The 12,340-nt window shown below is 37.9% G+C and overlaps 1 protein-coding gene across 6 annotated transcripts in view; it reads right to left on the bottom strand.

Annotated features, from left to right (window-relative positions):
- VPS8 (VPS8 subunit of CORVET complex) overlaps nt 1-12,340 on the bottom strand; it is a 277,646-nt gene that overhangs the window by 39,077 nt on the left and 226,229 nt on the right. For 5 of the 6 annotated variants that reach the window (XM_082461426.1, XM_082461424.1, XM_082461427.1 and 2 more), the window contains exon 45: nt 11,346-11,399. The exons of the other annotated variant lie outside the window; for it this stretch is intronic. In XM_082461426.1, coding sequence (XP_082317552.1) covers nt 11,346-11,399 — 54 coding nt within the window. The remainder of the gene's footprint in view (nt 1-11,345; nt 11,400-12,340) is intronic. 6 annotated transcript variants of the gene reach the window in all.

Below are 12,340 nucleotides of genomic sequence, written 5' to 3'. Positions count from 1 at the left end.
CATTTGTTGAGACGTGATGGATCTAGAGACTGTCATACAGAGTGAAGTAAGTCAGAAAGAGAAAAACAAATATTGTATATTAACGCATGTATGTGGAACCTAGAAAAACGGTACAGATGAACCGGTTTGCAGGGCAGAAGTTGAGACACAGATGTAGAGAACAAACTTATGGACACCAAGGGGGGAAAGCTGTGGGGGGTGGAGATGGTGGTGTGATGAATTGCGTGATTGGAATTGACATGTATACACTGATGTGTATAAAATGGATGACTAATAACCTGCTGTATAAAAAAATAAATAAAATAAAATTCAAAAATTAAAAGAAAGAAAAAAAAGAAAAAGAATAAGGAAAGAACATAACAACTACAGCCAGATCCATGACCATATTAAACTTTACCTGAGCTCTTGGAAAACTGCACAGTTAAAAAAAATCTCCCAACCTGTTCTGGAAAACAGCTTACTGCAAAGAACCACGCCTCCCCATAAGACTCAGGGAAGACTCACCTAGCCCCCATGCTTACCTATGAAAAGGCCAGACATAGACCTACCAAATTTCCATGCTTTGCGTGAAAAAAGATAAGCCGAGCTGCTTGTCCTCACTGATTGATTAGAACAAAATGCTTGCTAACTGATGACCAAATGTTACCTAAGCTTGTCTCCTTCTCCCAAGCCTCTGACCCACCCTCAGCCCAAGCCAGCATATAACCTCTCCTTAATGATGTTTCCTGAGAATCAGCTGACATCAAGGAAAGACATTTCCTGATCACTGTCTGATTCTGCCATCTATTCCCCCATATCTGGTTCTTTCTAGCCTTGTTTACCTGCCCCTATAAAAGAAATTTCCGTTCTGCCTGATCTTGAGACCCTTGCAGATCCTTTTGTCAAACTGTTCTCCCTATGGAATAGCTTCTTCCCCTCTATTGTAATACCTCCCTCCCCTTATTGCAATAATTCTTTTGAATGAAGTCTTTCTTCTTACCTAAGTCCAGATTTGTTTTTCTTTGATAGACAACATAGTCTATTAATTCAGACTGGGGGTTAGGGTCTAACTAAAATCATTCAGCACATCAACAAACATGCCACTTGTTTAATACAACTGTAGACTCAGAAGATCTTAACCTTCAAAAGATCTAAAAATCAACCAATCCAACCTCTCACCCATGGCAGGAATCCCTCTGCAGCAGCTCTGAGAGACAGACATCCTGCCCCTCATGGCACGCCTCTGGTAATGGGTAATGTTAGAAAATTCTCATACTAAGCCAACATCTCCATCTACATAGCAGTTACCCACAGATACCAGTTCTGTCCTCTGAACTACTAAGAATGCCTCTACTTCCAAATCAGCACCCTTCAGATGTCTGAAGGCAACTGCATGTCAGCTTCTTCACATCAGCATAAAGAGGTACCTGGCATGCTGAGATCTTCTACCATGCCTGTGCAAAAACAAAGATCAAATCATGTCCTCTGGTTGTTTTTTCTTTGTTAAATCAATAGAGGCACGGAAGTCACATCTGGATATAATGTGCATCTAAGTCCTACTAAGACAAATACTCTAAGGAAAGAGGCAGCATACAATCATCAAGGGCTACCAGTTTGTTGTTCACGAGGAATTGCACCTTTGCAGGAGTTAAGGGTGAGACATAAAAAGGCAGATGACTCCCTGACTTCAGAGTATACTACAAAGTTTCAGTAATCAAAACAGTATGGTACTGGCACAAAAAGAGACACACAGATCAATGGAACAGAACAGAGAGCTCAAAAATAAACCCACACACTTATGGTCAATAATCTACAACAAAGGATGCAAGAATATATGCTGGAGAAAAGACAAAGTGGTGCTAGGAAAACTGGACAGCTACATGTAAAAGAATGAAATTAGAACATTCTCTAACACCGTACACAAATTAAACTCAAAATGGATTAAAGACCTAAATGTAAGACCCAAAACCATAAAACTCCTAGAGGAAGACATAGGCAGAACACTCTTTGACATAAATTGTAGCAATATTTTTTTGGATCTGTCTCCTAGAGTAATGGAAATAAAAGCAAAAGTAAACAAATGGGACCTAATTAAACTTAAAAGCTTTTGCACAGTGAAGGAAACCATCAACAAAATGAAAGACAATCTACTGAAGGGGAGAAAATATTTGCAAATGATATGACTGATAAGGGTTAATATCTAAAATAAATAAACAGCTCATATAACTCAACATCAAAAACAAACAACCTAATTAAAAAATGGTCAGAAGACCTGAATAGACATTCTTCCAAAGAGAAAATGCAGATGGCCAATAGGCACATGAAAAGATGCTCAACACTGCTAACTAACTATGAGGAAAATGCAAATCAAAACCACAATGAGATATCACCTCACACCTGTCAGAATGGCTATCATCAAAAAGAACACAAATAATAAATGTTGGTGAATATGTAGAGAAAAGGGAAACCTTGTACACTGTTGGTGGGAATGTAAATTGGTGCAGTCACTGTGGAAAACAGTATGGAGGTTTCTCATTAAAGTAAAAATAGAACTACCATATGACCCAGAAATTCCACTCCTGAGTATATATCCAAAAAACCCCCCACAACACTAATTTGAAAAGATACATGCACCCCAATGTTCATAGTACTATAATTTACAGTTGCCAAGAAACAATTGGAAGCAACCTAAGTGTCCATCAACAGATGTATGGATAAAGAAGATGTATAAACATACAATGAAATACTATTCAGCCATAAAAAAGAATGAAAATTTGCTACTTGCAGCAACATGGATGGACTTGGAGGGTATTATACTAAGTGAAATAAGTCAGACAAGAAAGACAAATACTATATGACATCACTTATATGTGGAATCTAAAAAACACAACAAACTAGTGAATATAACAAAAAAGGAACAGACTCACAGATATAGAGAACAAACTAGTGGTTACCACTGGGGAGAGGGAAAGGGGGAGAGGCAATATAAGGGTAGGGAAAGTGGGAGGTACAAACTATTACATATAAGCTATAAGGATACAATGTACAACAGAGGGAACATAGCCAATATTTTATAATAACTATACATGGAGTATAACCTTTAAAAATTGTGAATCACTATATTGTACACCAACTACACTTCAGTTAAATAAAAAAAGGCAAATGAATCTTTACTTAAGCCAACATCACACAACATCCAGAAAATGTTGCATCTATCTCTCAGTGCTTTCTCCTTTTGTGTTCCCTTGACTTTTGTGAAACTATCAACCAGCCATTCTTGGGCTGGTCAGTTGAGACACTGCAGCCAGCTTTTCTGTTGCTATGGAAACAGTGGCTCTATGGGGCTTTTTCCCTCAAAAAAACCCCAAACCCTCCCACTCCATAATTCAATAAAAATCATAAGCAAGTACAGTCAACTACATTCCTGACATGAGTGGCAAAACTGGGAACCAGCTATAAAAATTTTGCCTCACCAGAACACTTGGGAAAAAAAGAATCAGCTCTAAATTCTGGTATTAAACTTGAATATTTGAGAAGCTATGCACCAATTTCTGGAAGGCTTGGCTATTAAGTCCACCAGTTCAGTACCATTAACTTTTAAGTGTGCTGAGAGCAAGAACTATATATATATATATATATATATATATATATATATATATATATTATTTTTTTTTTTAGGATATAAAATACAGTTTATTGAGTGAACGGTTTATATCAGAGAAATAATAGAATGCATGTATTCCCCGTAACTCTTATAATCTCACAATTTAGGTTGTGCATAGTTGACCTCTAAGTGCCTGGCCTATGTGCAGTAGAGAGGGGCCCTTTGCTACTGATAAGGCTGTACATATTTATAGTGTGTAGGTTAGGTAGGAATGATCTATGCAACTATGCAACACTGGAAGTTCCCAACATGAGGAAATGGTTTCACTAGAATATGGAGCTCCCAGAGTCCAGGGGTTGATATCAGCCTCTTCTTCCATGGAACTAACTTAGACTTACTGAGAAGTTCCTTGCTAAGCTACTACAAAGAATTTCCAAGAGCACTGGGAGATCTCACTGGTAGACAACTGGAGAAATTTTCTTTTTCCATTTTCTTTTTTTGTAAATACCTTTATTGGAGTATAATTACTTTACAATGTTGTGTTAGTTTCTGCTCTATAACAAAATGAATCAGCTATACATATACATATATTCCCATATCCCCTCCCTCTTGCAGCTCCCTCCCACCCTCCCTATCCCACCCCTCTAGGTGGTCACAAAGCACTGAGCTGATCTCCCTGTGCTATGCAGCTGCTCCCCACTAGCTATCTGTTTTACATTGGGCAGTGTATATATGTCAATGCCACTCTGTCACTCCGTCCCAGCTTACCCTTTCCCCACCCCATGTCCTCAAGTCCATTCTCTACATCTGCGTCTTTATTCCTGTCCTGCTCCTAGGTTCTTCAGAACCTTTTTTTTCTTTTTAGATTCCATATATATGTGTTAGCATATGGTATTTGTTTTTCTCTTTCTGACTTACTTCACTCTGTATGACAGACTCTAGGTCACTACAAATAACTCAATTTCGTTTCTTTTTATGGCTGAATAATATTCCATTGTATATATGTGCCACATCTTCTTTATCCATTTATCTGTTGATGGACACTTAGGTTGTTTCCATGTCCTGGCTATTGTAAACAGTGCTGCAATGAACATTGTGGTATATGACTCTTTTTGAATGATGGTTTGCTCAGGGTATATGCCCAGTAGTGGGATTGCTGGGTCGTATGATAGTTCTATTTTTAGTTCTTTAAGGAACCTCCATACTGTTCTCCATAGTGGCTGTATCAGTTTACATTTCCACCAACAGTGCAAGAGGGTTCCCTTTTCTCCACACCTTTTCCCAGCATTTATTGTTGTAGATTTTTTGATGATGGCCATTCTGACTGGTGTGAGGTGATACCTCACTGTGGTTTTGATTTGCAAATCTCTAATGATTAGTGATGTTGAGCATCCTTTCATGTGTTTGTTGGCAATCTATATATCTTCTTTGGAGAAATGTCTATTTAGGTCTTCTGTCCATTTTTGGACTGGGTTGTTTGTTTTTTTGATATTGAGCTGCATGAGCTGTTTATGTATTTTGGAGATTAATCCTTTGTCCGTTGCTTCATTTGCAAATATTTTTTCCCATTCTGAGGGTTGTGTTTTCATCTTGTTTATGGTTTCTTTTGCTGTGCAAAAGGTTTTAAATTTCATTAGATCCCATTTGTTTATTTTTGTTTTTATTTCCATTTCTCTAGGAGGTGGGTCAAAAAGGATCTTGCTGTGATTTATGTCATAGAGTGTTCTGCCTATGTTTCCCTCTAAGAGTTTTACAGTGTCTGGCCTTACGTTTAGGTCTTTAATCCGTTTTGAGTTTATTTTTGTATATGGTGTTAGGGAGTGTTCTAATTTCATTCTTTTACAGGTAGCTGTCCAGTTTTCCCAGCACCACTTATTGAAGAGGCTGTCTTTTCTCCATTGTATATTCTTGTCTGCTTTATCAAAGATAAGGTGACCATAGTTGCATGGGTTTGTCTCTGGGATTTCAATCCTGTTCCATTGATCTATATTTCTGTTTTTGGGCCGGTACCATACTGTCTTGATTACTATAGCTTTGTAGTGTAGTCCAAAGTCAGGGAGCCTGATTGCTCCAACTCCATTTTTCTTTCTCAAGATTGCTTTGGCTATTCAGGGTCTTTTGTGTTTCCATACAAATTGTGAAATTTTTTGGAAGAGTTTGAGAAGGACAGGTGTTAGCTCTTCTCTAAATGTTTGATAGCATTCACCTGTGAAACCATCTGGTCCTGGCTTTTGTTTGTTGGAAGATTTTTAATCACAGTTTCAATTTCAGTGCTTGGGACTGGTCTGTTTATATTTTCTATTTCTTCCTGGTTCAGACTCAGAAGGTTGTACTTTTCTAAGAATTTGTCCATTTCTTCCATGTTGTCCATTTTATTGGCATATAGTTGCTTGTAGTAATCTCTCATGATCCTTTGTATTTCTGCAGTGTCAGTTGTTAGTTCTCCTCTTTCGTTTCTAATTCTGTTGATTTGAATCTTCTCCCTTTCTTTCTTGATGACTCTGGCTAACGTTTTATCAATTTTGTTTATCTTCTCAAAGAACCAGCTTTTAGTTTTATTGATCTTTGTTATCATTTCCTTTATTTCTCTTTCATTTATTTCTGATCTGATCTTTATGATTTCTTTCCTTCTGCTAACTTGGGGTTTTTTTGGTTCTTTCTCTAATTGCTTTAGGTGTAAGGTTAGGTCGTTTATTTGAGACTTTTGTTTCGTGAGGTAGGATTGTATTGCTATAAATTTCCCTCTTAGAACTGCTTTTGCTGCATCCCATAGGTTTTGGGTCATTGTGTTTTCATTGTCATTTGTTTCTAGGTATTTTTTTTATTTCCTCTTTGATTTCTTCAGTGATCTCTTGGTTATTTAGTAGTGGATTGTTTAGCCTCCATGTGTTTGTATTTTTTACGGTTTTTTCCTGTAATTGATATCTAGTCTCATAGCGTTGTGGTCGGAAAAGATACTTGATATGATTTCAATTTTCTTAAATTTACTTGTGACCCAATATGTGATCTATCCTGGAGAATGTTCCATGAGCACTTGAGAAGAAAGTGTATTCTGTTGGTTTTGGATGGAATGTCCTATAAATATCAGTTAAGTCCATCTTGTTTAATGTGTCATTTAAAGCTTGTTTTTCCTTATTTATTTTCATTTTGGATGATCTGTCCATTGGTGAAAGTGGGGTGTTAAAGTCCCCTACTATTATAGTGTTATTGTCGATTTCCCCTGTTATGGCTGTTAGCATTTGCCTGATGTATTGAGGTGCTCCTATGTTGGGTGCATAAATATTTACAATTGTTATATCTTCTTCTTAGATTGATCCTTTGATCATTATGTAGTGTCCTTCTTTGTCTCCTGTAATAGTCTTTATTTTAAAGTCTATTTTGTCTGATATGAGAATTGCTACTCCAGGTTTCTTTTGATTTTCATTTTCATGGAATATCTTTTTCCATCCCCTCATTTTCAGTTTGTATGTGTCCCTAGGTCTGAAGTGAGTCTCTTGTAGACAGCATATATATGGGTCTTGTTTTTGTATCCATTCAGCCAGTCTATGTCTTTTGGTTGGAGCATTTAATCCATTTACATTTAAGATAATTATCGATATGTATGTTCCTATTACCATTTTCTTCATTGTTTTGGGTTTGTTTTTGTAGGTCTTTTCCTTCTGCAAGAACTATATTTCACTGACCTTTGTTCTTCCAAGTCCTGGCACCTTAGAGGCTTGTTGAATATTTACTGAATTACCCAGAACTATTAGAAAGGCTTCCCACTATGCCACTCTCAGTACCTTCTCCCTAACTGGAAGAAGTCATTCTGAGAAGAACATTAACTGTACCCCTTATAGTGGATTCTACCAGCCAGAACACCCAGCCCCTCAGGCTTCCACAAACACAACAGCAGAGAAGGTTCCTCTAAAACAGGGGATGGCTCAGAGAGTGTAACCATGCTTTTGTGATCAAGAATAAAACAAAACTGCTTTCTCTGATTATTATGCATGTAACAATGCCAAGTTTGCCACACAAGTTCCTGGTTGGCGTTTCTACAGTAGTCAAGAAGTGCTGCATCATAGCTGAGACGTTTTTGATGCTGCCTTCAACTAACCCTCTAAACTCCTTTAATCCACCTCAAACACTTCAGCACCCCCTATTTGGATCTATGCTAGGGAGTTTAGTGCAATAGACTTTAGGACAATTTCTATCTAAGGAAAATGCTTCTAATTTTCAAATTTCTAGTCATCTACGATCAAACACTGAAGAAATCCTAGGGAAACATATGTGTCTTCCTACTTTTTTATTGAAGTTATCAGTTAGAGCCCATTAAGAAGAAATATTTTATACAAAAGATAAATATGATATACAAATTTTAAATGCTATAGATATATTATTACATATAAGTATTTCTAATCCAGAGTTTTCTGAAAAAATATCACAAATACAAAATGCTCATGGAGTCTGCCAGGCCCTGACATGGCAGCAGAGTAGGAGAGTGACTTCTACATGAGCCGCCTATCCCGAGCTAGCAGGACCTACAGAACACGGCTCCTGACTCCTCAGCACTTGAGTAGAGCTCTTCACAGGGCCAATATGCAGTAGAGTCACTGAACACTCTCTTCAGTTATTGGTCAACAGAGAATCTTTGGCTCAAATCAAGAACACTGCTGCTCTTTTGTGTTTCTTACACATGTCACTTTGGCAGTCACACTGTTCAACAGACACTCTTGGTGCTTCCATCTGTCAGTGCAACTTTGGGAAGAGGGACTGTAGCTCCAGGATGACAACCAGAATATATATGTAGATGCATATATATATGCACACATAAACACATACACACAAATATACATATCCAACTAGGGAAGTAACAGTGAGATGCTAAGCTTCACACTGATCTCACTTGGAGTATTGCTGATAGAGCTTAAACAGTAAGGAACTGACCATGCTCGGAATACAAGCCCAGAACAGCAATGATGCTTCATTTGTTCTTTCTCCAGTTATTCAGCAGAAGCTTCTTTTTTCTCCTCACTTCCCATAAACAACTACGAAGTCCTACGGAATCTCTTCCATGTCTCTCTCATTCACGCAACAACTACTGAGTGACTGCATACTTTGTTCTACACTTAGATAGACAACAGGAAACAGAACTGCTACGGGCCCTGCCCTTAAGAGGCAGAGAGTCTAATGGGGGACACATAAAAGCAAAGAGGCAATTTCAACACAGCCAGATAAGTGTGTTTGTAGGGACTAGTTCAGGGTACTCTGAGAGCTCAAAAAAGGAAGGACACCTAACTCACAGTGTCAAAAAGGTTTGTGGGGAGAATAAAAAGGCTAAGACTTAAATCTATCTCACCTTCTCATTCTATTAACACAGCATAGGCTTAGGACCTTTTTTCTTCTAATTGGTCTTTCTGCCTCTAATCTCATGTTTGATGGAAACACTTATCCTTGAGATAAAAAGCAAACTTCACAGACTGGGGCTCTGTGATCTGGACTCCCATTTACTTCACCAGGCTTCTGCAAGATCCCATATTTAAGAAAAACAGAACTGCCTCCATTTCCTTGCTTACCCATGTCTGCCTGGAATACCTTTTGCCTTGTGTTTCCAGGCTAGATCAAGCTTTACCTCTACTGGGAAGCCTTCCTTGACCTCTTAGTTTGGGAGAGGCACCTGTTATGATATATATTTTAAAGTTATTCTACACACCATAAACAGTGCAATATTAAGTATGTGCTATTAAGTTTAGGCTTCAAGTCAGGGGTGGTCAGTGGCTCTAAACAAGAATCCACATTTCAGAAACTGCAGCTCACATGAACTTCCAAAGGCAGCTCCTAAAAGCTGTTCATATATTGACCGACACCTAAGACTCTGCTCATTAGCTCAAAAGACAGCAGAAAAATTTTCCATTGGTGAAATCAATGTCTTATTAATCAGAATGGTAAATATTAGAAATGGACCCTCATTGCTAAAATAAAAGGTATTCATGATATGTCGACTGGATAAAATGTTTTCGCGATCTTAATAAATATCTTTAAGTATGGTAGGATTTGCTTTCATTACAATCTAGTAACAAAGTTGTAGGGGAGCAGCTAACCATTTCTTAAGTTTCTTCACTGGACTCTCTACCATAAAGAATGTAAGAGTTGTACTAAAGGAGCTTAGTCATTTCAAAACCGGGCCTCTCCCCCACACTCCTGCAGCACCCTGTGCACCCTGCATGGCACGTGTCAAGTAGTCTGGTAACTGTCAGTGCAACCTGTCTACCTTTCCAATTAAATGCTGAGATCCTTGAGAACAGGGATTGTATTTTTAATCTCTGTAGTCTGCTTCTTAGCTCACTATCTAGTATAAAGAAATACTTGCTAAATGGACAATAGTATATAAGTAGCATAATAAAGGACAGATGAAAGGACATCTGACTAGGAGTTGGGAGACTTGTGTTTTAATACTAGTGTCAGTAACAGCTGAGTACTTGTGTTATAATTTACTGATTACTTAATATGTGTCAAACACAGTGTTAGGCACTTAAATTGTTTCTCATTTAATCTTTAGGGCAATTCTGAGAGGAGCATCATCACTTTACAGAGAAGGAAACAGAGAGGCTGACTTACTCAAGGTTATTCAGATAAAGTAGATGAGTCAATCACTGAATCCAAAGCACGTGTTTTTAACCTCTATGGTAGAAGTGTGTCCTATGGAACATTTGAGAGAGGTAAAAAATTTCCCTCTGGATTCCAGTTTCCTCCTTTGTTTACTGAGTGCGACTAAGTGGTTGACGCCCTTTCCAGCTCCTCATGTTACGGTGTGATGGTTCTGAGCGGCAACAATCACCACTGTGGTCTCGCCTGCCCTTGCTGTCTTGACAAGAGTGAAAGAGGTTTTCACGTGCAGCACGTTATAGGGCTTTTCAGACAACATATTTCGTTTCTATTCTTTTTTTCCTTTGAAAAGGGGATTCTGAAGGCAGAGAAAAGGGACCCATTTTTGGCACACTGCTTTGAAGCTAGAACCTGCTGTTAGTCAACAGAGCCAGCAAGGTGTTATTTTTGTTCTACAATCCTTCCCCAACACGGATGCTGGCTGAAATCATAAAAAAGGGTAAGGAAAGCACACCTACAACCAGGGACAAGTCAACTATCAGAGAAATAAAAATGGTAAAAGAAAACATAGCAAAAATGTCAATCTGTTTGCTATATTTCAACTGCACTGTTGCAGTTGGATGAAGAAAAGGATTTTAGTGGTTCTTTTGACATCATCTGAGAATTACTTGAAAGACAAACAACCTATCTGTGCCACAGAGGTTACATTCAAGGGTTGAAATGGCCTAGATAAGAGTTCTATCACACAAGTATTTATTGAGGTCTTACTTAGATGGTATGTGCTGAAATGTTAATACCTCAGACCAGTTTCCTTTAGGAACAGCTATCTGGAGGGAAAGCACATTGTTAAGAAAAACTATGTACCTTTCATCCTTAGAATACCTTTCATCTGCTACCACTCACTGATACCAGGATGCCCATCTGGTAGAGAGGATGGGAATTCTAGAACAATGAAAGTCCCTAGTTGCCAGGAGACTGATGCTAGACCCAAACCCTCATTTGGCTTCTCTGGAAGAGCCAACAAGTCCTGGTGACAACTCTTTAAGGCATCCAATCAGAAAGAAACTTTGACGCATTAAAATGATTTAAAATCACTCATTTTGAGAACATGGTTCAACAGAGGAGACTAAATACACAGAAGGAGGAAGTCGGCTTTTTGCCGTTAAAACTCACTCACCTTCTTAACAGCAGGATCCCCTTTGGATGGATGACAGGATGGGGACATTTTTACCTAAAAAAAAAAAAAAAAAAAAAAGGCAAACCTTTTGATATCTTCTTAGTTGTAGGCTAGCTTTATTTGACCCATACTTAAAATAATTCAACTAGAATTCATGTAACTGAGATAAAACAGACATTTTCAGGGGAACAATGAATAGATTTTTTTGTTAAGTCCCTTTGAAGTTTCTCTGGAGATCAAAAAGTCAGTAGTTAGCCAAGAAAAAAATGTGATTAGGGTAAGAAAAGTAGAAAAGATGGTCCAAATTGGTTTTAGCCAAATGGTGAGGAACCTAATAGACACAGATCTCTGTGGACAATGGAAATCAACTGACACGATATGTAGTAGCATGTCTTGCACAGACCAACTCAGAGTATCCCTTCTGATCTAATGTCCCTTTTAAGCAAAACATGCACAAGCGTTTGATAATAATAGAAGGATTTAGAAAAAGTATCAGCCAAACCATAATAAAAGGATGTTTAGCCCTAAGAAGAGAAGACTGATGGTATAGGAAGATCTTCAAATATAGGAAAGGTTGAAAGAGATTGTCAGATAAAAGAGCAAGACCCAACTACAAGCTGCCTGCAAGAAACATACTTTAGATATAAAGGCACAAATAGATTAAAAGCAAAAAGATTGGAAAAATATACCATGATAGTACTAGATTTCAGAGCAAAGACTATTGCCAGGGATATATTATTGCATAATGATAAAGGAATCAATTCATCAGGAGGACGTAACAATCCTAAACATCTACACATCTAATAGCTTAATCCTAAGTGTCCATCAACAGAGGAATAGATAAAGAAGATGTGGTACATATATTACTCAGCCATAAAAAGGAACGAAATTGTGCCATTTGCAGAGATGTGGATGGACCTAGAGACTGTCATAGAGAGTGAAGTAAGTCAGAAAGAGAAAAACAAATACCGTATAATATCACTCATATGTGGAAT

Source organism: Balaenoptera physalus (genome assembly GCF_965194825.1).
Source record: "Balaenoptera physalus genome assembly, chromosome: 4".
Taxonomy (NCBI): Eukaryota; Metazoa; Chordata; class Mammalia; order Artiodactyla; family Balaenopteridae; genus Balaenoptera; species Balaenoptera physalus.
Note: the sequence above shows the minus strand (reverse complement) of the source record. Positions and strands in the feature narration are given on the sequence as shown.